The 25,548-nt window shown below is 38.9% G+C and overlaps 1 protein-coding gene across 1 annotated transcript in view; it reads right to left on the minus strand.

Moving 5' to 3' along the window:
- ADCY2 (adenylate cyclase 2) overlaps positions 1-25,548 on the minus strand; it is a 209,345-nt gene that overhangs the window by 130,288 nt on the left and 53,509 nt on the right. The window contains exon 3 of the mRNA XM_066559969.1: positions 15,050-15,211. Coding sequence (XP_066416066.1) covers positions 15,050-15,211 — 162 coding nt within the window. The remainder of the gene's footprint in view (positions 1-15,049; positions 15,212-25,548) is intronic.

A 25,548-nucleotide genomic window follows, 5' to 3' on the forward strand; every position in this document is an offset into this window, starting at 1 on the left:
GCAGCGAAAGAAAACTGAACCTTGACAGTCTCAATCTAGGGGGTATGCACACGACTTTCTTGTCCAAGCCTGTTCTGCCCCTCTCAGAGGCAGCACTGTGTTCACATCCTCTGTGATTTAAGCTATGAGTAGTTCAACTTGATGGCCCATTGCTGATGTCATGGCAAAGTACAAGAACTTGATGAAGAAACAGAATTTGTGGGAAGAAGGCTTCTGTACTTGGGTAATCAAAACACCTCACTAACCACAGCTGAAACACAACAGTATAGTCCAGAGACTTTGATTTGCTATTAAAAAAAACCATGTGTAGAAGAGGAAAAAAATTATGTATTTATCTATATTATGTACATTATATATATATTTAATTTTGCATATTATATATACACACATACAGGCACTAATATTGTCAAGACATCACATAATGCAAAGCATTTTATCTCTGCTAAAATGCTGAATACCACAGAACATACCGTGAACTTTCCCTGAAAAATACTGGAATTAACTCATTTCCAAAATAGGAACAGATCTGCAATCCTGAGTTCAAGAAAATATGTATGAGTTTCAAGCCCATACCCACTGTAGTTCTACTTTGATCTAGGTCTTGGACGCTTGTTAAGGGAAGATTTTAATATCTGAAACATAACACTCCTTTGAGACAGTGCTTATTGCTCTTTTGTGAACTGACTTTGTCAGGATGAGGCACAACATCCATAATGCATTCTGAAAATTTTCTTAGCAGCAGCTACACAATTATCACTGCCTTCTTTTGGCATCCAGTTAATGAGACAGTAACAGCATTATCATTCAGATACACTGCAATTTTATTTTTTTTTTAATTCATTTCTATTTATATGTCCTTTTGGTGAATACATGTTTTATAAAGAGGAATAGAGTTACTTAGAAAAAAAAGAAATATCAATTTTTTCCTCCTGGTATATAGGAAGGATTCTTTGCTTCTTTGCTTTTCATTTCCCACATCCCTAGTAATATGGGTATAGAAGTAAAATTTTGTTTTTCATATTCAGCTTCACAACTCTTAAATTGGAATTGTTAAAAAAAAATTATAATAATCCAATAAGCAACAACCCTGCAGAAACAAACCTAGCTGCTTAGGTCTTAGCATAATACAGTATAATCAGAACCACTATTTTCTCCTTTAGAATTATTTTTAGTACAAGCAGACCTCAACATTTTAGCTTCTGACATGAAAAGTGAACATATTTACTTCTCTTACTTCACCCTAATTAATGCATAACAGTTCTTCTGAACCTCCTTCACAAGCTACAGAATCATGTGCATTTTGTTAAGCAAAATGTTCCCAGTCTTCCCCTCAAGATTGCATGGGTCAGGTCACAGATTTTTCATTTCCTTCACCAGTACCATTTCAGCTAATTTGTGCTTGCCTTGAGCATAAGGCTAGTCATTTTTTTCCTCTTTATTCAGGGTCATCAGAATTTACAATGACCTACTTCTTTACTAAACAAGCATGTTATGAAGTATTAATGGATTTTCTGTCTTAGAGACTGTGCTTTCATATTGTGTAAGAGAAAACTTTCAGATCAGAGAAAAGCAATAAGGAAGATCAAAGGTATGGAATGGCTTCTAAACAAGGAAAGATAAATAATTTTCAATTCTGCAGCCTGGGAAAGAAATTACAGAGGAGGTGTGACAGAGTTTTATAAGATCATAAATTATCTGGAAAGGGTGAACTGAGCTCTTCAACTGTTCAATCTTTTCCAGTGTAAGAGTTTGGGGGATGCAAAGAGATGACAAGTTTGAAACAATCAAAAGATGGTTCTTGCAACACAGGTGAGCTGATGAACTCTCTGTCACAGGAATCTGATAAGCAGGATGAACTATACTGAAGAATTAACAAAAAAACCACATAAATTAAAAATTTTTAAAGGCCCAGCTAGGCCAGAAAAAGAAGCAAAAAACAGGTTTGTAAGAAAGAATAAGAAAAAAAATAAGCCAAATGGATTTTAAACTAAGGTGTGAGGGAAGTAGAAAGACACAAATCTTGAGAGAAAGCTTCCAGCAATTTACAAGGAGAAATTTGAATTTGGAAAGCTAAAATAAAATGGCAGACTTCACAGAATCACTGAAGGTTACAGGTGGAAGGGACCACAATGCGTTATCTGGCCCAAACTCTTTGTTTAGGCAGGATCATCCTAGACCACAGAGCACAGGATTGTGTCCAGATGCTTCTTGAATATCTTCAGACTTCTGACTTTTGCTAGTTTGTAGTCAATGCTAACCAAAGGGTGCCACTTTCAGAGCTATCAGCATGATGGCAAACAGTTCTAGTCTTCAGGAAGGGAAGACCTATTTAAGAAAAGTGCAAAAGAAGCCAATTTAACTGCACACATCACAACTGCAAAAAAGCATTGCAGACACAGAGGAGAATCACCTTGAAGCACTTAAGTCCAACTCTTGCCCTACCTCTCAGCTCCTCAGTTCTCTGAGATACACCCATTATGCTTCATATCAAATCATCCAAATTGAGCCTAGCATGAATGAGACTCTCAGCACCACTACCTTGCTCGAGCTGTTTTAACAAACTAAATAACAGTTAATATAAATTTCTAATAAAAACATAGGGAACTGTGTCAGGTATTTCAGGGATAGAAAGAGCATTCATTACTCTAAATCTATTTTCACAAGCAATATTCAATCTTTCTCAAAAATTTTTAACAACTTTTCTGGCTTGACTCCAACACTCTGAGCTCACCTCTGCTCTGTATCCTTATATTTCTTTCAGTGACATTGAAGAGGGAAAAAATGTGCTCTGCTACCTGAATGCTCAACATCTCTCTAGGGACAGCACTGCCTGCTTAGGCAGTTTGCATCAGAAAATCTTTCCCTTCTCTCCGTATCCTCAGAGCATCTGCCTGCAGCAATTCTTCACTGTCAGGTATCATACCAGTTCAGTAATTATGGAGCAGCATTTCCACACTTCTTCTTTAACTCTGATACTATTGTGATTGCCTGAAACCCTGATGCTGATCAGCAAACGTATAGTGAAAAACCAACTACCTCATCATGCAATAATATGCCTGCAACTCCCAGAAGGAGATATGAAAGTTTAATGTTTTCTCATGATGACCATGGCTTATGGATTCAGGGCTTACCACATCCCATGTGTGAATATGAAGGGAAGGGATGCCCAGAGTAGAAACTGTCCCTGTGTTATTCACTATGAAGATATTAAAGTCAAAGATTCATCGAGTTCACCAAGAAAACCACTTCCTAGGCAAAAGTCATAATGCTGTTTATGAATATATGGAATTCCATTTGAAAATATGTGGCTCTGGTTTATGTTGGAGGTTTCTGAATCTGGTAGTCTGACAGAGGCAAAGCTGCTGCAGCACCACATCGCTACATCCATCCAGTCTCAACTACATACAGTGCATTTATACACATTTATACACAAACCAATAGCCAACCACACAGATCAACGCAGACCAAAAAACACAAGATCAATGCATTACTTAAGCAAACACAAGCTACACCAACATCCTGGTCCTGCTCCCCTCTCTGGCTGGCCAGGATGATGGCAATTTAGCACAGAATACATACAAAGATACATTATATATCCCTCCAGGAATCAGCCACAGATCTGTTCAATAGCCAGCCCATCATCTTCCATCTTCCATCTGCACAAACAAATCTGTCTCTGGTCTGGCTTGGACTCCCTGCTTCTTCCAGCATTCAAGCCACATGGCCTCTAACCTCTCCCGTATCCAACCCAGGCTCATGGCCTCATCTCCCACTCACCACTAGTGTGGCCTGACCAGTGATCACACGAGCTGATACACACTCACAAAATACACACACAGCTGCCCCAGGCCTTGAGCCCCTCTGACCCACATCCCCCAAAGTACCAGAGAGTACTTAGACCTCTCCATTCTCTCCAGCTGCTCCACTACAACACCCGGGAGGGACCTTGTGACACAAGGCTTCCATTCCATCGTCTCCCCACACACATAGGCCCATGCACACAGAATGGAGGTTGAGAAGAAGACAGGACAAACAGCGTGGGTAGACAGGACAGGGCATGGCCAGATAACAGTACTGACCACAGCCTCTTAACACATGGTCATCTGCTTTTATTGCCTTGTTCATCTATTCTCTCAAATTTGTTCCTCCTCCAAACCACTATGATCCCTGCTTTTCCACACTTTGGTTCCTCTCCTAAATATCCCATCCTAAGTCAGCTGAGTGTCCAATTTGCTCCGATTAGGTTATTGGAGTTCCTCTGTCACTGTTTCCCTGCTCCTTCATATTTCTGAAGATGAGCTTTTAATTAACATTGATGTAATAGCTGATGCAGTCTAAGAGTCAGTGGAGTTTAGAAAGCTCAGACAATGGATGTCAGCCAAAGGCTGAGACAAGGAAAATATCCAAAATATCCAAATCCAGTGTGTAGAGACACATTTTTTCCAGAGAGGACCAGCTGGTTGTAGCTGCAATGATTATCCCAGTAGTAATATGAGAAGGACTGGAGTCACTGCTGAGGCTGCTCCAGCAGGACTAAAATGGCTCTTCAGCACACCTGCTCCTGCCTCTGGTCTCCTCCTCTCAGAAGAGGGAAAGGGGCAGAAATTTGCCACTCAAGACACATCAGTATCAGTCTCTCATTCAAGACCTGCACCAGTCAGTTCAAATGCAGAGCTGGGTTTAGAACTGACTGTGCTGAGGAAAAGACGGTTGCAGAGTGGGATTTTTATTTGTACTCTGTTCTAACCTTGAACTCTGAGATTCTAACCTTAAAGTTTACTAACAAAGCCCAGGACTGGCAGCACAGGTAGGTCCAGGGAGGATACAGAACATGCTTAAAAAGGTTACTGCTTGATCCCCCACTGTCCCAGGCAGGCCAGCTCTGCTTGTGTGCAGCCCCAGGATTTGACTCAAGAATATTTTTAGCAAATGCAGTTCCACAGAAGCTGAAATAATACAGTTCAGAGAAAATAACTAGATAATTATTTCAGGGACTATGTGTGCACCATGTGAAAGAGATTCTGAAGTGATGCAGTCAATACCAATAAGAGTAGAATGGGAATCATCTCTGCATTCAGAGATCATTGGTGCAGCATCAATAAACTGAACTGAGGTGAGAAAGTTCCAAATACCCAAGGAAAACATTTACTGTCTAAATGATGGATAGCAGAAAAAAAACTGTATCATTGTTGATGACTGAACAGAAAATAAAGCAAAATCTTAGCGCAAATAACAGAGAACATTATTAAAGGTGCCTCATTACCCACCTTTCAACTTTTCAGTATTCTACTTCTCCTATTTATCAGCATTTATGCTTTTGTTACCATTTTTGCACAGATAATTTAATGTTTCTTCTCTGTCCCTTCCTTTTTGCTGTACTTTCTTTTTTATTGTGGCCATTTCTCCAATTTCAAGACTGCTATCCTATGCTTATTTTATTAAAAAAGAAAGGGAAAGAGGGAAGGAGGAAGGCAAGATAAGCCCTAAGGATTTTAACCAACCTGACTGTATTTGATGTTACAAAATAAATTAAACATGATAAATGAGTGGATCTAAATAAACTGTTAGGGCAAAAGAACTGGGGTTGGAATGCTACAACTTTGCTGCCCTGCTGGACCCTGAGGACACTGTCACTACAGCAACAGCCTCTCTGGGTGTCACACAGGGACAACTCCAGCTCCTCTCTCTGCTCCTGCCCAGTGGCCTGTGTGAGCTGGCTGGAGCAGGCAGACCACCTGGGAGCATTGCTCCTTGTCACTATGTCACTATTTGTCCTGTTCTTTCCAGAGGCCAAATTTTAATGACTCACTCCACAGCCCAAGCAGTGTGCTTGTCTGTGTACATGGAGGTCAGCAGCAGTCAGCGTTCAGAGAGCATCAGCAAAACCCCAGCTGACTTCCATCAGAAGCTAAAACTCTATCTCATCACCTACATACCAGAGGCAACAGGATAATTGCACACCTCATATTTGCATTCAGAGTGTGACGCTCTCTCACATAAGCTGTTGCAAACCTCCTCAAATAATCCCAACAGTTTTACTAAAAGTACAGATGTGAGTAAATGCTCATCAGTCTTTTCCTGTCTGAAAATAACTTGAGCAGGATCTCATGTCTACGTGCCTAGGGGCAAAGTGTAGCAAATGACACTAGGACACACTTTAATAGGACAGACTGTTAACCTGCTGTGGTTAACCTGAAGTAATATTACTGTGACAGAGAGGCTACAAAACTAGGACCATAAAAAGTGAGAGAGTATTCAAGACAAAGAAGATTGTTTAAGTGGTTATTAGAAATCTTTTAAATGAACAATTTTCTTCACAGCAAAGCTTGATTTATCTCTTTGGAGCAAAACTCAGTTTTGGCTTCTAAAACACAAAAGTGTGCCTGTGTTGAAGAACTCAGAATCTCATGCTTCAGAATCTGACCTACTCATTTGCATTCATCAATGTTGCAATAAACTTCCCCAGTTTAAAACTGACCTAATGAACTTTCAAGTCGTTCTTTTCATTCTCTTCTGCAGCAGACATAGTGGCAACAACTTTTTGAACAAGAGGCACTGGGATCTTGAGTAGCTGGTATTTTGCATCCAACAAGAGCAAAACATCTGCTGGAGTCCTTTAGGGTGACTTTGCTCCTTTAGCATGATTGTTTCCTGGCCTGCTGAGTCTTCCATCAATGATGGCCTATCAGCCTAAGTTCTGGGCACCCATAAGCATTTGAATCTTCTGCAGATGTATGCTATTTCAGCATTGGTAAATCTTAATTATTTGTTAAAAGACTAAAGGATTTAGGATTAAACGTGCTATTGTATATCCAAAGAAGCTGGCCTAAGGTTCAGATGCAGACAGATCTCTGCACAGCTTTGTCTTTTCAGAGTAACATAAGTGCTTTCACACAGCCTGAACTCCCAAAGCCTGTGGACCTGAGCTAACCTGGGACAGAGACAGCTTGCTTACTTCAGACCTGTGTGTTCTTGTGGCTTCTGAGCTGATAGACTGCCACACATCTGGGAGAAAATATATCCTCAAAGGAACAAAGAAAATAAAACTGCAAAAGATTCGTGAACATAACTTTATGTCTGATCAACTACAGCCTTTGCTGTTTGCACACTGCTGCAGTCAAAGTTGTAACTCATACTGCCCCACTCAGAAACAGGTAAGAGCTAGCAGAGTCCAGGCAGGTGACCTTTGCAGCAAATATGCAGCATACAGTCTTTAGTACACCCAGAACCAGTTCTAAACTGATGGCAGAAAAACATAATTTATTACACATAACTAAAGAGAGGCACAGAAGAGACATGATTTCTTTTCAGGCCCACAAATGACAAATAATGATGCCACTCACTGGGTGTGTAGGAACACATATACCTTGAGAGGGGAAAGAATATGCAGTGGAATTTCCAAAGGTGCAATCCCTGTAAAGAATTAGCAATTGAAGGATTCACAGAATCATAGATTCATCAGGGCTGGAAGAGACCTACAAGACCATCCAGTGCCATGGTCCACCCAGCACTCCCACTGTAGCCCCCAATCCACTAAACAATATCACCCAGCACAAGGTCCAGGTTTACTTCAAGGTTTGCAGGCGATGTCCTCCAGCTGTGTCTCTGCTGGTAAAACTGGAAGGCAGTTTTGAGTTCCATGATCATTGCTTCTGTATAGCTGATACCTTGCTCACTAGCACTATTTCAATCTGGGCAAAGCAGTATTTTCCCAGAGCCTTGACATGTCTTAGAGGACAGAATATGTCAGGAGTGTTTTGGAAGAAGCTGACACCTGACCGCCGTGTCTGGGGAAGGGAAAAGCGGTGTTTCGGCAGGTAAACAAAAGCTGTGCTACCAGCTCCAGGGCCAGGAACAGCTCCCCTTTTACCAGTAGCATAGCTGTAGCTGCTAAGAAAAAAAACCAAAAACGTGGCAGAATTTTACCTCTTTTGCTTCTGGCTTCCACATGCTTATCTGGGAGCATCAACTGATTCCATCACAGGACCTACAAGATGGGCACTGGGAGGCTGCAGTTAAGGCAGTTCTGCAGCCAGCATTTTACTGAAACACATGGCAGAAGTGTGCTGAGGGAAACAAGGGCTATCCAGGGACCTGCATGAGCCTGCACTGCCATGAGTGCACAGGAGTGCAGGTTTTGGAAGATTATTGGAAGCGGAATGACTTCTACTTGACCAGCAGCTTAGCACTGATGGATGGCAGGGGCTTAGATGACAAATAGAAAGATCATATCCTACTGCAGGCATCTACCAAGAGATGGGGTCTTGAACAGCTGCAAGGTAGATTCTGACTCACCAAAGTCTTCTCTACACAACAGGTGTTTGTGCTCCTGATACATATTTTATGCTGCACTAGAAGTGGCTGACTGGATGGGGAAATGTATTCACATATTGATAGTGAAAGCTATTTTTCTTCTACAGAATCCTTCCAAATGATATGTAGAGCTATACAGTAATTCTTTGAGTACGTGAAATGACAAAGCATCATGCCTAGAGTGAGTATCATTCACAGAATTTAATGTTCCAGCTGCAATAAGAAAAGAACTAATTCACAATAAATTTAACAAAAAATACCAATACGTAAAAGTACTATGTAACTGAAAAGGCTGGCCAACATCTGTGAAAATGGAAGGAAATCAGCAAAACTAGCTCAGATGAAGTAACTAAGATTCTTTACCCAAGAAAAATTATCTGGATGGACAGTATTACAAAATTCTGAATTCAGGGGTTTAACCTTTTACTGGTCAGTTACATACATTAAAGTCATCTCTAGAAGGATCTGGAGTACAACCCCCTTACAAAAGGTATGCTGTATAGGTTACAGTTTAGTTGCTGTTACAGCCTAGATGTACTGGAATTTCCTAACAGCTGTTTCAATTTTTTACAGTTTTGGAAGTATAGTAGCCACAAGGTTGAGCATTCTGACATATACATTTTATAATGTCAAGGACAGACTGAAAGACTGGGAGCTTGTTCAACAAATTAATTTCTATTTTGGAAAATTAAAAATTGCTACAAGAAATTGCCATTTTTAGAACAGGAAAAGCTAAAGTAGTATGAAAGTGATAAACAAATATTCACTGCTGATAAAAATATTAACTTAAACGAAGTTAACACAAATGTCAATCTAATCCTTTCAGTAAAGCTTAAGAATTAATGCTAACTGGAGTTATTTGAGAACTCACACAGATATTTCCATGATTTAAAAAAAAAAAGAGGCATTTATCATGTATCTTCTATTCTTTGATGATTTTCTACGCATCTCACCAGGACTACTCTCTATGCATTTCTTAGATGCTGACTTTGGGCTGCAGGCAAATGGTGCTTTTGAAAACCCACACGGCCACCTGCACACAGGATTTCATTTCACAATACGATTCTAGGATATCGCTGAACCTTCCATCACACTAAATATTACAGGTCTTCCCTTTACAGACTACAGGGACTTTTTGGAAGACATTCATATTCTCTGTCTTTATGTTTAAATACTCTGAAATGCAATTATATGTTCTCCTACGTATCTATACTCTTGCAGGCAAGTGGCCTCTTCATAAGCACATCCAAACCGAACAGATTATCTTAAAGAATGAGTGAAACACAAAGTACATCTGCTGATGGTGAAAATTAGTTAAAAACCCACAGCAGATGGCATTTCAATATCTGCCTAGATAAAGTATAAAATCAAGAATAAAAAAAAAGGTGCAATCATAAAAAATACACCTCCTGCATTGTGCAATGCAGGACAGAGCCTTCCAGGCTCCCAGCTGCTGCACAATGTGCTGAGCCAGACTGCTGCTAGGGTGGGGAGGGCAGAGGAAAAAGGCACAGGGTACAGGACAGTGACTGCTGCTGCTGCTAGAAGTAATAAAAGGAATAGAGCCTCCGTCCTTCCATGGCAGTCACTGCCCTCCACACCTGCAGCAGGAACAACAGCGATTCACCTCGTGAAACTGAGCAGCAGAAAGCAGGAGTTGTTTAAGCTGCTTTACCTTCACGAATAACCCTTCCCCATTTCCTTCAAAATAAAGGTATTCAAGGAAAAAGGATAAATTCAGCCCCCAGCAGCAGCATTTTGACATTCAGACTGAATGAAGTTCCTATGGGCTTTAAACTTTCACTGTGCAGCTTCACAGCCTCAGGGGCTATACAGCACTGGATGTACTTAAAGACATAGGCTTTTTTCCTAGACTTTTTTAATAAACATTATTTTTTCTTGCACTGTGTGATAACAGCATAAACCAATTTCTACTCTATTTCTGAGCCCTAGAGCTGTACATTTTCTTCTTTTATAAGCCAATGAATACTGGTGCTTTTTATTTTTATTTTTCTGCTATGCCACTCAATTACATGAAACAGCTTCTGCAAATATCCTCACCTCTTAAATTTACTAAGTTAACAGATGAGTTTAAATCAGTGTTCTAAACAAAAGGTATATGCCTTTTGCATGATATATTGCAAAAGGCATATACCTTTTGTTTAGAACACTGATTTAAGTGTTCTAAGACACTTAGAACTAAGTTTCTCAGTTTTCTAAACTGAAAAAGGCATATATTGTTAAGATGAAAACTAAAGTTGTCCATCTTTGAAAATGATGCTACACTTCTGATGATGAGCTTTTGGTATAATTTGTTTCAAGATGTGTAGTGATGAAGAAATTGATAATTTTTTTTTAATAAAGCTAATTCCCTTTTTCAGTTCACTGTTTTTTGGTTTATTTGTTTGGTTTTTTTTCCTGAATAGGCCATAGTCATTGATTTTTAATTTTGTAAGAGCAGACCTCAGCTTATCTGATGACAAATACACAACACCTTGTGGATGAAGCTGTGGAATTTCCCAGTACAAATATTTCTGAAAATAAATTTTTCATTTAGCATTTGTTTTTCTCCTACCCCAATAGAATATTATCTTAAGGCTATGAGATCACACAAACAAAGACTTTTATAAAAGTTGTTACAAATTATTTCTTGTTGGTGTATGCATTCCTGAACATAGTCCAAAGCCAATATGAAGTTGTATGTATGCACACATGCATCCTGCCTAGCTATAATTGTGTGCCTTTAAAAGTGATCCCTTTTACAGGGCTGCAAGAAGCCACCAAAAAAATCCTCTAATGTAAAAAACATTACTTTAGAAAAAAAAAATGTAAAAAGGGAATTTGTAGTGATTTAGCCAAGGTTTGGAAAACACTTAGACACAGCTCATGAAAAATGATTTCAAGAGGACCAATATTGCTTGCTGAGAAAGTAAAACTAAAAGACTAAAATAAAAAAATCAGACTCCTCACATAAATCATAGGGGAAAAGAAAAATGGAAGCTTATAGGTTAATTATTTTGGTTACGTCTTTTTTTAACAGATTAAGAACAAAAGTACCTCTAATGATAGTATCAAGCTTATTTTAGAGATCAGACTGGTTGACTAGCTGATAATAGAACAGGAAAAACACAAGTATTTGATTAGAATCTGTTCTGTTTGGGGAAAAACAGGTTATATGTTTATAGGAAGAGATGGCAGTTAAATACTTTCCATTCCAGGAATAACTGAAAGGGATGTTAAAGTTGTGAAAGTCTTCTGAGCCAAATGCCTTTACAGCAGAATTAGAGTCCTGTTCTCTTAGAGCAGTCCTGGAGCACACAGAACAACATCCTCTGCTTGGCAGTAGGATTCTCACCTGTAAAGAGGGGGCAGAGTCCCAGATTCCAAACCGTGCGCCTTGTAAAGGTTAGGATTGAAACTTTCAACAGAAAAAAAACCCCAAGACATACATACACAGTCATTTTTTTTTTTCATAAACTGAGGCTGGAACACAGGAGTCTTTTTCCCCCCTTCCCGTCAGAGATCCCGCAGCTGTGCACTGAATTCCCCAGAGGAGCATACAGGGGAGGCTGAGCCGGGTGTCTCACTGTGGAGGCTGTGTCTCACTGTGCTGCAGCACACTGACCCCTTTGTAGACCTGGCCCCTATTAGAGCTGGTCCCTATTAGCATTTGGCACGGCTGCAGCTGCTCCTGGCACGCTCCTCCGAAGGCAAATGCCCACGCTGCAAGAAAGATGTTGATGAAGCACAAGTGAGGACTCAAAGAACAACTGTGAAAGTAATGGAAGGCTTAGCTAGTGCAAAAGCAGGCAACTCATTTATTTTACTGACAAAAAGGTTATGATGCAAATTCATGATAGTCTACAAGCACTCCCATGGAAGGAACAGAAATTGGATCCTGTTGGGTCTGTCAGCCTACCAGCCAGAAAAATGAGATCCAGAAGCTGCATGACAAGGCTAGACAAATTCCTAATACAAAAGATGAACAGAATTCTAACACTGGCGCTCAACAGCCATGGAAAAAATATGAGGGCTTGTGGAAGCGCGTCTCCATCATTCCCGATTTTTAAACCAAGGTGTGTTCCCTCTCCCCAAGAGACATGTAGGTGAAACAGAGACTACTTCATGTAACCAGCAGAGTCTGTTAAAGAATCCTTCTTTATCCCAGCAGGAGGCTTTATCTCAGTATCTCTAATTGCAACAGACCCTGGATCAAGAGCATCCTAAGCTTTGCAGCTTTAAGGAAGACACTTTCTTGATGTAAAATCTTGGAGAGAATAACAAAAGAATGACAAAACCAGTCAGATAGGCTCTGCCAAATTTCAAAATGAGCGGATGCTTCGGGACATCGATTTTTCTCTCTCATACACTGAAGGTATGATTAACATTTAAAATGCTATGGGATGCCATTCAGTCACTGAAAGATGCTGAGAAACTGAAGAAGGTCCAGCAAAGGTCTATCAAATGCATGATAAGGCAGGAGAACCTGACATAAGAAGAAAGACTGAAATGGTTGTTCGGCCAAGAGAAAGTTCTGAGAAGATACAATGAAAGTCTCAAAACATAGGAAGCTATTATAAGGGAGATGCAGGTATTCTCTACTGAAGGATGCTTGCTACACATACGAGATATATATATATACTATAATATCCTATATGAACTTCCGGTACATCATTGACAAGTATTATTTCTCTTTTTAGTGCCATCAATATCTCTAGCCTGAGCCCTTATTTGTGCTCTCGATTTTCAAAAGCAAAGAGCACAAAACAGACACTTTTTGCTTACACTCCAAAGTATAAACTATAGTAATCTAAAAATGTACAGAGAGCAAATGAAATGGAATGAGGGAGCATCATTTAGTTCTTCCCTCAAATTCTCAAGAATGCAGTGCACTCAGTACCTCCAATAACTGCCAAGCTATTCATAGCACTTAACATATTTTACAAAGACAGAATAGAAAACTAGTAACAAGTCAAAACTAAACATTCTTAACAAATTTACAAACAGTGGAAAGACTGCCACTCTTTCTGAATGAAACAGGAAGTTAAAGAAGAGATGAAAGACAATAGTTTTGCCTCACAGACTGATTCATTTGTTTTGATTCTGTAGAGGTGATGTGTCTAAAAATACAACATCTTCTGAAAGTATTATTTTACATATACCAAATGTTAATGGTCTAGAGAGGCAAGAAAACAAGTATTTTTTGCAAACAGCAACTTTAACCCAAAACAATTTTAGAGGAGTGGCAAACATTAATACTGCTTTAGCAGTGTATTGATGCCCAGAATAAAAGCCATAGGTTAACAAAAAACTGAAGAGTAATATTCTCCCTGATTTTTTCCACTACAAGTATCAATAACTGTATTACTGAATTATTTAAATACTATATTAACTGTAGATGACCACAGTTCTTGCTTAACATACAGCACAACTTCACAACCTTCACAAGACACTCAACTAATCCAAATCAGGAAGAGAAAAGCAAAACTACCTTGCTCATAATTTAAAATTTCTACAGAGAATTACATCTCAGAAAACATGCTGTTCACCAAACATCAATTTTAGTATTCCATAGAACACATTCCTGAAGCCGTAACTGGAAACAAAATGTATTTTCCTGAACAACAAGTCACAAGGAAGGACATTTGTAAAATCACTTTGAGGCATAGTGTTTCTCAAAGTAAGCCATAAGTATCTCAAAAGATAAGTCAAAACTATTATTTGCTTTGTTCTTAATGCTACTCATAATAAATAGTATATTGTCTGTTCTTTCTTGTTCTATTAGTATGCTTATAAAAATGTGTTTATTTTAAAGATTCAGTATCATTTTGATGCACAAGTTAAAATAAATCTGTTTCCTTAACATGGCATAACTATACTAAAAAACCAAACACGTCTTTGTTTTTCAGAATGAAATCCTACGTTTTCCTTAAAAAATACAGATTTCTATCAATGTCAGCTGGGATCGTCACAGCACTACAACTAAAATGATAATAATTCACCATTTAAAAATCTTCTGTAAAAGAGTAAGGAAAAACAACTCCTAATATTTGAATTTTTACAGATTATTAATCTGCAGGATGTCATGTGGTAGATTATCAGAGTTGAGTCACAATCTAAGACACAACTGCAAACACAGATGCGTTCCCAAAATGTCATGGAGTCTTGAGCCAGCCAGACTCATTCAATCATTGGGACCAATCAGGATGAGGCAGTAAAATTCCTATAAATGGCTGAGAAGTACAGAAGGAGGACAAGGCCTAGAGCAGACTTCTAGAGTGCAATGTCTTCGCAGCAGAACTTTAACCCAGCTGACTTGAGTGTATTCAAAGGAACAACGTCAAAGGTAACATTTTGCTACTTGGAAAAAATCCTTGGTCTTAGAAGCAAGGCCTGAATGAGGTAAGGAGATGAACAACATTCTTTACAAATCACAGGGGTAGGGCACCTACCACAGTACAGCTGCATCACATAATTTTTTTAAGCAATTCAAGTTTTCGCATTGGTAAGTGCTACATGGCTGTAGATTCCACCATTTTCATGTGTAATTCAGGAAGACACAACATTACTGAAACTCTCCTTATTAGAAAGTGAATTATCTGTGAATTAGCAATTTAGAAATCAAGAAATCAAGACAGAATTAAGTTTGTACTCCCAAGTACCCACTAAGGCACTCCTGGCTCATGGACCAGGCAACTCAATGCACAGGTAATCATTAACTGCAGAGAGCACCTACCTGCCAAACCAAGTGCTCCTTTACAACAGCTGTACCCGACAGACAGACGCTCAGCACAATCGTGTGAGACGCAGAGGTCACGACGCTGGCAACTATGGCATCCCTCATGTTGAAGGGCAGCATGGTGTACACCACGAAAATGATGAACAAGAAAAACGATACCTGCGCAAGACACCAAGACAAGAAAAAAGAAGCATGTCAAATTCACTTTGGAATAAGATTTTAAAAAATAGCATTTAATTTTGAACTGTCTTCAGCATAAAGTTACACACCAGTTTGTCATGGGAAAGTCATTGCTAAACACTGAAAAAATGGATTTAGGAAGAATTCATTTTTAAGAGTGTTGGAAAATTTACATTCTATTAGACTTAAGAACTGTGGTTTCAAGATACTAAGTCATGATTTCAGACCTAGAGAATACTCCAAACTTTTCAAATTTTACTTCAAATTTATAGTTTCAAATTTTTATTAATACTCTATTTACAAGTAAAGAGTTATCCCAGGACTGGTGAATTCTGATTATGACCCGCATTACAAAACAATCTGCCAAACTCCTCACAGAGCCTTAATTTCAATGCAGAGAGATTTTTTACGTCCTGATGAACTAAAAATTCACAGTATAATATACACGACATTATGCAAAAAAAAGAAAAGCTCAAGTTGAGCCAAGAAATTTGATTTAACAAGATGGTATTTCATGAGTATCTACATGACCTATGTCAAATTCCATAAAATCACTACATTTTAAGGTAATACATTTATTTAGTCATGAACAACAGCTTCAGAAAATCACAGTCCATATGCAGAATCTCCTGTCAGCTTCTTTTAAAGGGTACTAGTGTCCAAACTAACCTTATGGAACAAATGTACAGCCCAACCCATAACAGCAGAAGGGATTCCTTTGCTTTACATAGGAAAATATATATTTGATGCTGTGCTTATGTTCCAAACCCCACCACACATTTGAGAAAATGCCACTAGATTTGGGACACAGGTTTTGCACACATAAGTAAGTAGGCGATTCTGAAAACGTGCCAGCTGGTACATAATTATATCTCCATGTAAGGCTTTCCACCATTCTGAATTGACTTGCAAGCCTATTCACCATCCAGCAGCTGCATACACACAGTACAGAACACAGAGAGCTCCCAGGCAGGTATGAGCAAGAGTAATCTGCTGCTCACTTCCCTCAGTGCCAGTCTGCATTCTTCACACCTGCATGTGACAACTACATAGCCAAAACTGAAGTCTAAGGTATGTGCCCCGGTAGGACAGTGGAGGCATTCTTTTCCACCATGGAGAAGATGTCCACTTCTGTTATCCATTCGTCTTTCTCCAATGCCTCCATTAAGATCAATCCAGCTTCTTCCTGATCTCTCATACCCCTTTCAATGCTGCCAGCTCTCCCATATACTAAAGAGTCAAATAGTTCAAAGGCATGAAATGAAAGAGAACTACAAAGGAAATGAGGGATAACAAGAAAATACAGCAAGAAAAAGGCAAAGCAAAAGCTCTGCCTCTCTACTCTTCCAATCTACCAACAGATATCACAAGAAAAAAAAAGTGTTTGATACCTGGTTGCTTTCAGTCCTCCCTAAAACTTTTCACAGTGATCAATGTTAGTAAAACCAACAGCAAAGAAAAGGGTGTACAAAGTTGGTCTAATAAGAGCAGGGCTATAGCAGTATGATGTTTTAAAAGTGTCCAGGCTGAGGAAAAATCAGTTATGATTTACTAACAGAACCAACTGGGAGTCTTAAAACTTGGAAAAGGTGTAGAAAGGTTAGAAGGCAGGCTAGAAAAGAGAAACATAGCACGTGTTTTTGAAAGGCTGGGAAAATGAGTAAAGCTCATCAGCTTCACTGAAATTCCTATAGAAGTAACAGTCAATAATAATGCATGTCATAATTAAGAGTCACAAAAGTTAAGAAAAACATAGGTAACAGCAAATGTGATTTTGCTGACAACAAATCCTGTTAAAGCAATTACATCTTCTGCCATGAAAACAGGCATCAGTATAGGGGAAAACCCAAATAATGAGTTAGGCAGCAACAAGGGATGTAAAAGGTCCTCTAATACAGGTGTAAGAAGAACAGATGCCAAAGGCAAAATATCCTACTAGCATGTAAGACCAGCTGCTTAAAATGTTTCCAGATAAAGGCCAGGCTGGATGAGGCCTGGAGAAACCTCATCTGGAAGAAGGTTGCCCTTCCCATGGCAGAGGAGTGGGAAGTAGATGATCTTTAAGTTTCCTCCAACCCAAACCATTTTGTGATTTTTATTATTAAAAAATAGTTTGAAGAAGAATCCCAGACCTAAGTCCTGAAAGAATGATTTCAAACACCCCCATTCTCAGTGATTTTTCAGGTAAACAAGATTTTGTTGTTTCCAAGTTTAACTTTCTCATTGCCTATGTGGTATTCACATATGTGTGAAAATTTTATTATTAGAAAATAATAAATCATTCTTCTTTAACTGGTTTGTCTCAAAAAAATGTAACTTGCATATTTTTTGATATCTGACTTTATAGCCAAACCGAAGGATCCACTCCATCTTTGTGGTCCATGCTAAGTACTCTTCCAAACTTATAAGTGGATGTAGGACAGAGGATGATGCTGTTGCTTCTCAACTTTGACATAAAACAGACTACTAAGCACGTGAGCAACATTTTGACATTTTGCAATGCTTCTAGTGATATCAGCTGTATCAGCTCCAAATTCCTAGTACATCTGTAAACAACTGTTTTATTAATTACCTCACTGCTTTCCTTGGTCAAAATAAATGGGTAATTTCAACATTCAACAACTACAAACACAGAACACTTTTAAGAGGTACAGCCCCTCTTGACATTACATTTTCAAATAGGCTGGGTTACAGAGGAACTATGTCAAAGAACACTTGATTTAAAAAAATTGACCTGTCAATTCTTATATTTGCATATATTTGCAGTTTTGAAAGTTGGTATGAGAATGCTGTTGCAAAGCAGGACATCTATCAGACATGCTAAGGCAGAAATTCTCCAAAATACATGTAGGAAATGGCACTGATCAATAGCTCTTTAATTCTCTGTCAAACTGCCATTCCCCTATTTCTAGTAGTAATCTAATGACCTAAGAGAGTTCCTTTTATCACAGAGGTTGATTTTTCATTTCACAATGGCTGAAGAGTGTTTTCCCCATGTAAGCCTCAAATAAGATGGCAGAATATTGCTGCAGAGACATTAAAAAGCAGTGATGCCAAGCTCCGAAAGACCCCACTATCTCACTGCAAGACTTGCTAATGCCAATGATCACAGCATGCCAGCACTTGGTGTGTGTTCCTCTCAGTAATCACAGCATTAATTTACAGTGCACTATTTTTGACACTATTAAAAGTAGCCTGTGCCACCAAACTGTGCCACAATCACAGGGCCTGTCGCTGCTATGTTGGAAGCAGTCTTTCATGTGGGTCATCACTACAACTGCCTAGTTGAAACATGCTTTTTGTCCTGATCTGAACTCACACTGCTTTAGGAATTTGATTCTCAGATACTTTCTCTATGAGTTTGTTATCCATACCTTGGAGATGGGAGCGCTTGAGCAGTGATTGTTTGCATCACAGCATGTAGCACTCACTTTTGATTAACACTGGTGCAACATCTTACACACAACTATGTGGCTTTCTGGCTTTGATTGAGGGTTATCCAGGACTCTGGCCCATCACTCTTGACTGTCAGAGCTTAGCAAACTCTGAGTGGGTTTGCTGCTCTCTGTATTTCTTCCCCCACACCTCAGCTGGGCCACATTGTCATTTACTATGTAAGCAGTTCCTTTCCACACATTTAAAGGACAATGCACTGTCGTAGTGTAGCTGCCTGGATGGGCACGTAACAAATTATTTTCCTGCAGATTTTGTGCAGCTGCTTTCAGAAGGGCAGCAAAAGTTCACATACAGATTACTGCAGTGATGCCACTAGAGAGAGCTGGACACAAAATGGTAAAATGACACCATGGTGTGACATATGATGATCATGAACCATTTCAAAATCTCATTCTTGTCACAGAACACAAGGCAACTACGACTAAACATCTTCAGCATTCAGAATGGAAAGATTCAGGCTGCACAAGATGGAGAAGTAGATTCTTCTTTAAGTTAAACCCATTCTGAGCATTTTTCATGTTGGCATTTTTGTCCCAGCACATCTAGGCATACATTGGCTACTACAGCCTTTAGTCTGTTCTGTTGAGTGTCAGCTAGGAGAACTGGTATGAGATTGATAATATTTGGTGCTTCGCAGACATTGCTATTTGAAATGTCACTAGTTTGGACTGATGGTACAAACTGCAGTGGACCCAAGCCATGAATCCATGCTGGTTTTTGTGGACACAACCTGTTCTGAGACACCTTGTCTCCCATGTATCACCAGTTTCTACTCCTCAGTGGGGTTGCCTTAACTGTAAAGAGTACATGGAGTAGAAATTTTAACATATTTTACAAATTAAAATTGTCTTTCCTGGCACACAGGGTATCACAGGGGATGTTGCTTTGGCACTGAGAACAACAGTAAAAAAGATACTAATCATTCATTTTATACAAATTATGTTCCAACAATGACTCACAATTTCCCGCCTAGACAGCCTTTTTAACACTCTGTTAAGATGGTTAATCATAACAGGCTTGGCATGTGTAAAATTCACTAAAGCTGATGCTACTCTGACCAGAATTTTCCCCTGAGGAGCATGATACCTTGGCATGGCATTGAAGCTGGCCTGCAAATTTAAATGTACCATTTCGGTATGAATTAGGGAAAAGCACTTCTTTGGACACAGCCAGCAGTATTGAGGCTACATCTAATAAAATATCTGTAGTTCTTTGGGATAACTGCAACAGTGCTAGCTTTTCACTCTATAACTGTAATTAAACTGGTAAGACTACAAAAACTCAAACTAAGTAGCCAGCCCACTACAGGATCACTTTCAGAGATTTTTCAAGGTCAGCTTCCACATCACTGTGTAAAAGGAGCAAAAATCATCAGCTAATTGAAGAATTTTCCCTTGGAAAGACACTTAGATTCCGGCCACTGATTTCAAATGTTGTCTGTATACCTAATTGCACAGAAGATGCCCAAGCTTTTCTAAAGAAATAGCTAGATTTCATAACATTTGGTACGACCTACTAATCTTAAAAACTAGTTACAAATACTATGTTTAATACAATGTATGTTTTATGGCATCAGAAGGGTATTTATACAAGCTATAAACTGTATATTAAAATATTTGTGTTGGCAGTGTAAAGGTTGCAAATATGTAACACTCTTTGCTATTGTAATTCTGAAGTCCAGCCCCCAAACTTCTACCTGGGCAATGTTCAAAGAATAAAACAAGCTACCCACATAAAACAAAAAAATTCACAGTACAAAAATCAGCTTCTGTTCTGAGTCATCTTATAAAAAGGCTAAAATTTTGAAAGCATTGGATAAGTGAAGGTGAAAATGTTGTTCACTAAACTCTGAACATCAGAAGAAAGGGCACTCAATGGAACTAGAAGGTTGGTTGAAAAAAGGTGAAATTAGCAGATAGTGACTTTCTTGAACTTACACTATCAGGATCAAAAAGATATTAAACCAATTCATGGACACCTTATCTAAACCAACAATAATAAATCAGGGCAGGGAAATGCACCCTCTGATGTCACTAACGTGTGGAGGCTGGGCAAGGTATGAAAGAAAGTGACCACACAAAGTGATCAATTTGGCATGCTGCCTTTCAGTAGCAGCTTCTCTTGCAATTCCTGGAGACACATTACTGTGCTAGATGGACCCTGGCCTTTCTCTGCAGGATGTCCTTGTGTTCTGGTGCTAAGGGTCAAAAGTGCTTCAGAGGAAAAGAAAAAGATAAAGCAGTTATGACACAGTACCCTCCCTGACTTTAAAATAAAGCAAGACAATTCAGAAAAAGAACTGAAAGCCCAGCGAGACTATGAATAGAAAGCATTGTAGAACTATTCCCTAGTTAGAAGGGAACTGGAAGAGGAAAGTTGAGTTTTGAGCAACAACAGGATAAAACACAAAAGAAGCTGAATATTAATTTGTATAAAAATAATGGTTCCCAAGCGCCTGGTATGTCATAAACCTCAAGAATAAAGTCAACAAGGAAGATTTGTTTGTGATATACTCCACAAAATCATTTCCAAAATAAATTACTACTTCACTGTTTTTACCAAACATAAAGTTTTATTTTCCAATAATCGTCATAGAAGTAGTAAACAAGTCTGTAAATCATGCCTTGTTCTTGATCATAGAGAACTCTCAAAGTAATAATCCCTTTCTTTTGTGCACAGGTCTGGGTTTAAATGTCACCAGGAAACAGTCATTACAGACTCTGCCAAAAAATTAACAACAACCATTAGCAAAATGGGGCAGAATAAAAGCAAGTTGATTGCACTAAAATGGATATTTAAAAATAATTTTACACTAAGAGACCTTCAAATGTGTTCCTAAAGTCACATATTAATGTGATAGTAAGATGAAAGACTCCTGGAAAGGAAGGAAAATTCATATTTGAAACAATCAAGATACCAACTGATTGCATGCTGTCTACTGCGTGATTGCCTCCTTTGTCACAGAACCTTTTCTTTCACTGCATGGGATCAGTAAGAGAGGCATGAGATTTTGAAGGAGTGACCCAAGGAACATCAGCAGTGACCCACCAATTTATAACAGGTTTTGATCCTTCCTGCTACAAAAAGAGGAGACTTAGCTACCGTCATGTCTAGTAGATTTGAGATTATTCCTGAACACATTCAGAAAAGAAAGAATTTCATTTCTCTCCTCACACCTTGTTTTTACCATCATTCCTTTCCTCACTTAATTCTCGTCTTTCTGCTGTATCTTTCTACTCTTGTTTCAGCCGCATTATTGTCCAAGCAGTCACAAAGACAGATTTGTTCTGCTGCACCATTGCTAAATCCCTGTGAGCAGAAACACAACTTCATAAAGCACCATATAGCCCAACAACAGCATCTGTTGGCAGTGATTTCACTCTTAACTGGACCAGATGACAATAAGCCATGTCTTTGTTTTTTTAGAGTGATAGGTGAAAACCATCAGAGATAGTAAATTCATTGTTCATCTTTGTTATCTTTCCCTCCTGTGTTTTACTGTGTTAAGTATTAAGGTCAGAAACCTAGAATTGCTGCAAGAATTCCAGATCATCACAGAAAGCATTTTCTCTAAAAGGGACAGTTTATATCCTCTTTCATGCTATCTTAATAATTTATTCTTTTGTTTAATCTAAGGAAAATGATAAAGATATTATAGCATGTTATTAAAACTAAAGCCTTGTCTTTCTATGCCATCATAAAAGTAGAAGCAAATGTATTTCATTCTGGCTAAGACAAGATGCATCCTCCTCAGAAGTCTAAACTGCAGTAAATTAACACGTTTTAAAAGTGGGAAGATCCAAATAATTATACAATATATGTAAACAGACTCAAGACCAAAGCAATGAACTCAATTTTCACATGGACTATTAAGGAGGTAATTTTACAACATCTAAGCACCATGCCTCAAATTTTAAGGTAGTTTAATAAGAACATAGGTGGAAAACATTTTCAGAGTTTCTATGAAGAGACATACACAACTGTGAAAGAAACATAAAATACATAAAAACTTAATCTAGTTAGAAAATATGTGAAAATCCATGTTAAGATATGCATGCTCACACATACACAGAAAATATGAGCAATGACAGCAATTAATTTAAATTAAAAATCAAATGAGCTAGTACCACAGAAGAAGAATATACTACACTTCAGGAGATTCAAGGAGTTTTTTCTACATGTTAGACATAAAAGAAGCCTAACAGTGAATTTTATGAACTATTTTAAGAGAAAGTAAAACTGTTAATTCTAACAAAATAAAAACAGAACAAGCAAATAAAAATGTCTGTTCTCTATCAAGGGAGAAACTAAAGGATATATTTTCATCATGCTAAACAATAATTATGGTACATTTTTATGTTCCAAAATATTAGCTCACAAGTATATAAAGCCACAGATGCTGAGATATTTTGGAACAGCAGGTCCAATAAAACATGCTACAGCATCTTATGAGAGTTCATGATTATATATGTTTATTTTCCATACTTCCTATACACCAGGCCAGCTCCAGAGAACTGAGGTAAAATTAGATTAGTAAAAGGAAAAAGTAGGAAGTAAGAGCAGAAAATAAATAGTCAACTTTTACACTGAGAGGACAGATTCAGAGGACTCAAATTTATTCAATGTCATCCTAAATGTTTTAAAAAAGGAGTGAAACAGTGATGTGGCAATGATTGATGGGGTTTTAATATTGTTTAGGGTATTAAAAATCAGCAAAATGTGGGAATAGTTGCAGAAGTGATTCACACTGCTGTGACTGGGCCATAGCAGATGAAACCCAGCAGGATAAATGTAAAATAGGAATGAAGAAAAGAATTTCAACGAAACACTTCCAAAAGTGGGCTTAACCTTAGTTATTACATCCTCTGACAAAGATACAAGGCTCACTGTGAATAGCTCTTTGAAAAAATGAACGATAGCAGGGGCTGAAAGGACAAATAAAAGGACAGCAATTATTAGGAAAAGAATAGAGAATCAAGCATCATGATGACACTGTATGAATCCATGATGTGCACATTTCTTGAATAGTTAGTGCACTTCTCTCCCCCAAAAAAAAATCAAGGAAAAAAGAAACCATGTTGGTAACAGCCCCCCCCCCCCCCACACACACCAGCATTCTCTTCCCTAGGCTGAACAGCCCCAGCACTCACATCCTGCCTTCAAATGAAAGCTGCTCTGGTCTCTCAGTCATCTTTGTGGCTCTGGACTCACTCACTTAAAACTGTATTGCTTGAGCACTGGAGAGTCCAGGACTGGACCCAGCACTTCAGATTTGAAGTCCCGAGTGCCAAGTAGTGAAAAAGGATCACCTCTCTCCACCATCAGGAAGTGCACAGTTCTTCCTAATGAAGCCCAGGTCATGATCGCAGAACCATGTCCAGTGTCACCCAAACCCTGAGGAAGTATAAGCCCTGACAGACCTGTGCCTCTGACACACTGACCCACAGGAACATTGCAGCCACCAGAGTAGCCTTAACAGCACATTGAGAAGCCCTGGAAATCTGAGTTCATTATTGTCAGAGAACCCACCAAGAGCTAGCTATGCTTGAAAATAAAGGAGGTGAAGCAGGAGCATAAAGACGCTAACTCTGAGGAGCCATTTCCTTTACAGATCAGAAGCCCTCCCTTCCTTGAGATATTCAAGTGTCAGCAAAGGGCAACACTCCCTAGTGAGCTGACATTTGCTGTGGCAGGTGTCAGAATGAAGGGGAAATAACCAGACAGTGATATGGGGTCATGGTTGGGGTATATCTGATAGAAAAATTTAGATGACAGAAATGCCTGAACAAAGGAGACTTGGAGTTCCTTTGCACAAACCAATAGTCTCAAATAGCAGCTCAAGTCAGAAACTGCTGCAAAAGAAAAACGTGGTAAATTTATATGACTCTGCTTACAGAAGGATGATTACCTGACAAGATGGGTTTTTTGCAAATTACGGTTTATTCTAAGCATGTATTTTTAGGCAAAACAGAAAAGAAGCACAAGACATTGCCAAGAAAAGTAGCACAATGTTAATGGGAATGGAAGGAAAACAAACTTCTTCTTTAGGAGAGCTGCCAAAATAGGACCTCAATGCCAACATCTCCTTGGTAAAACTCATTAATCTTACAAACAACATGCCTAGAAGTGTATGACATCAAAAAAGTGGACAAAACCATGTTCAGAGAAACTAAACTGTGAGGAAAAAAAACCACAGCTTTTAGTTGTCATGAGACTAAAACAGGTGTTTAGCACTTAAAAATCTGTGTTATTTTCCTGTGACTCCTGCCTTTCCCAAAGACTTTCAAATCATCTGCTAAAACTTTCCCAAAGACTTCAATACAGGATGAAATTACCACCGTGGCTCTTGCAGAGTGCCTTTAGGACCCCAGCCTATTGCTCAGAGCTTCTTACTTGCAACTTTGGCTGTTACACCCATGGGCCATAACATGGGCCAAGCCAACCCAACCAGTGCTGTTGCTCTGGATTGCATGGAAAAGCATTGCCTGGCATGGGTATCACCTCTTTTCTCCCCCACACTTCTCTCCCTCTTCAGCTGTGGTGTTTGATTTACATGAGGGGACCCAAACACAAGTGTGCAGGGAGCTCAGCAGCTGCTGACATCCACGTGTTCCAGGCAGCACTACCAGCACCCCATGCAGGAACCATCATCTGGAGTCTGAACAGCTCCTGAAGAGAACCACATAGCCACATCAGGGTCAAGTGTCACAGAGAGAACCACATGCTGAACTAGAGGGGACATGCAGGAAAGGATGTTGATCTGGAGTGCCCCTGATGCTTCTCCTCTCAGATGACCACTGGGAAGAGGTTGTCTTTTCCCTTTTCTCACTCTTTCCTATTTTGTTTCTTTTTCCTCACCA

The sequence above is a fragment of the Molothrus aeneus genome, chromosome 1 (genome assembly GCF_037042795.1).
Source record: "Molothrus aeneus isolate 106 chromosome 1, BPBGC_Maene_1.0, whole genome shotgun sequence".
NCBI lineage: Eukaryota > Metazoa > Chordata > Aves > Passeriformes > Icteridae > Molothrus > Molothrus aeneus.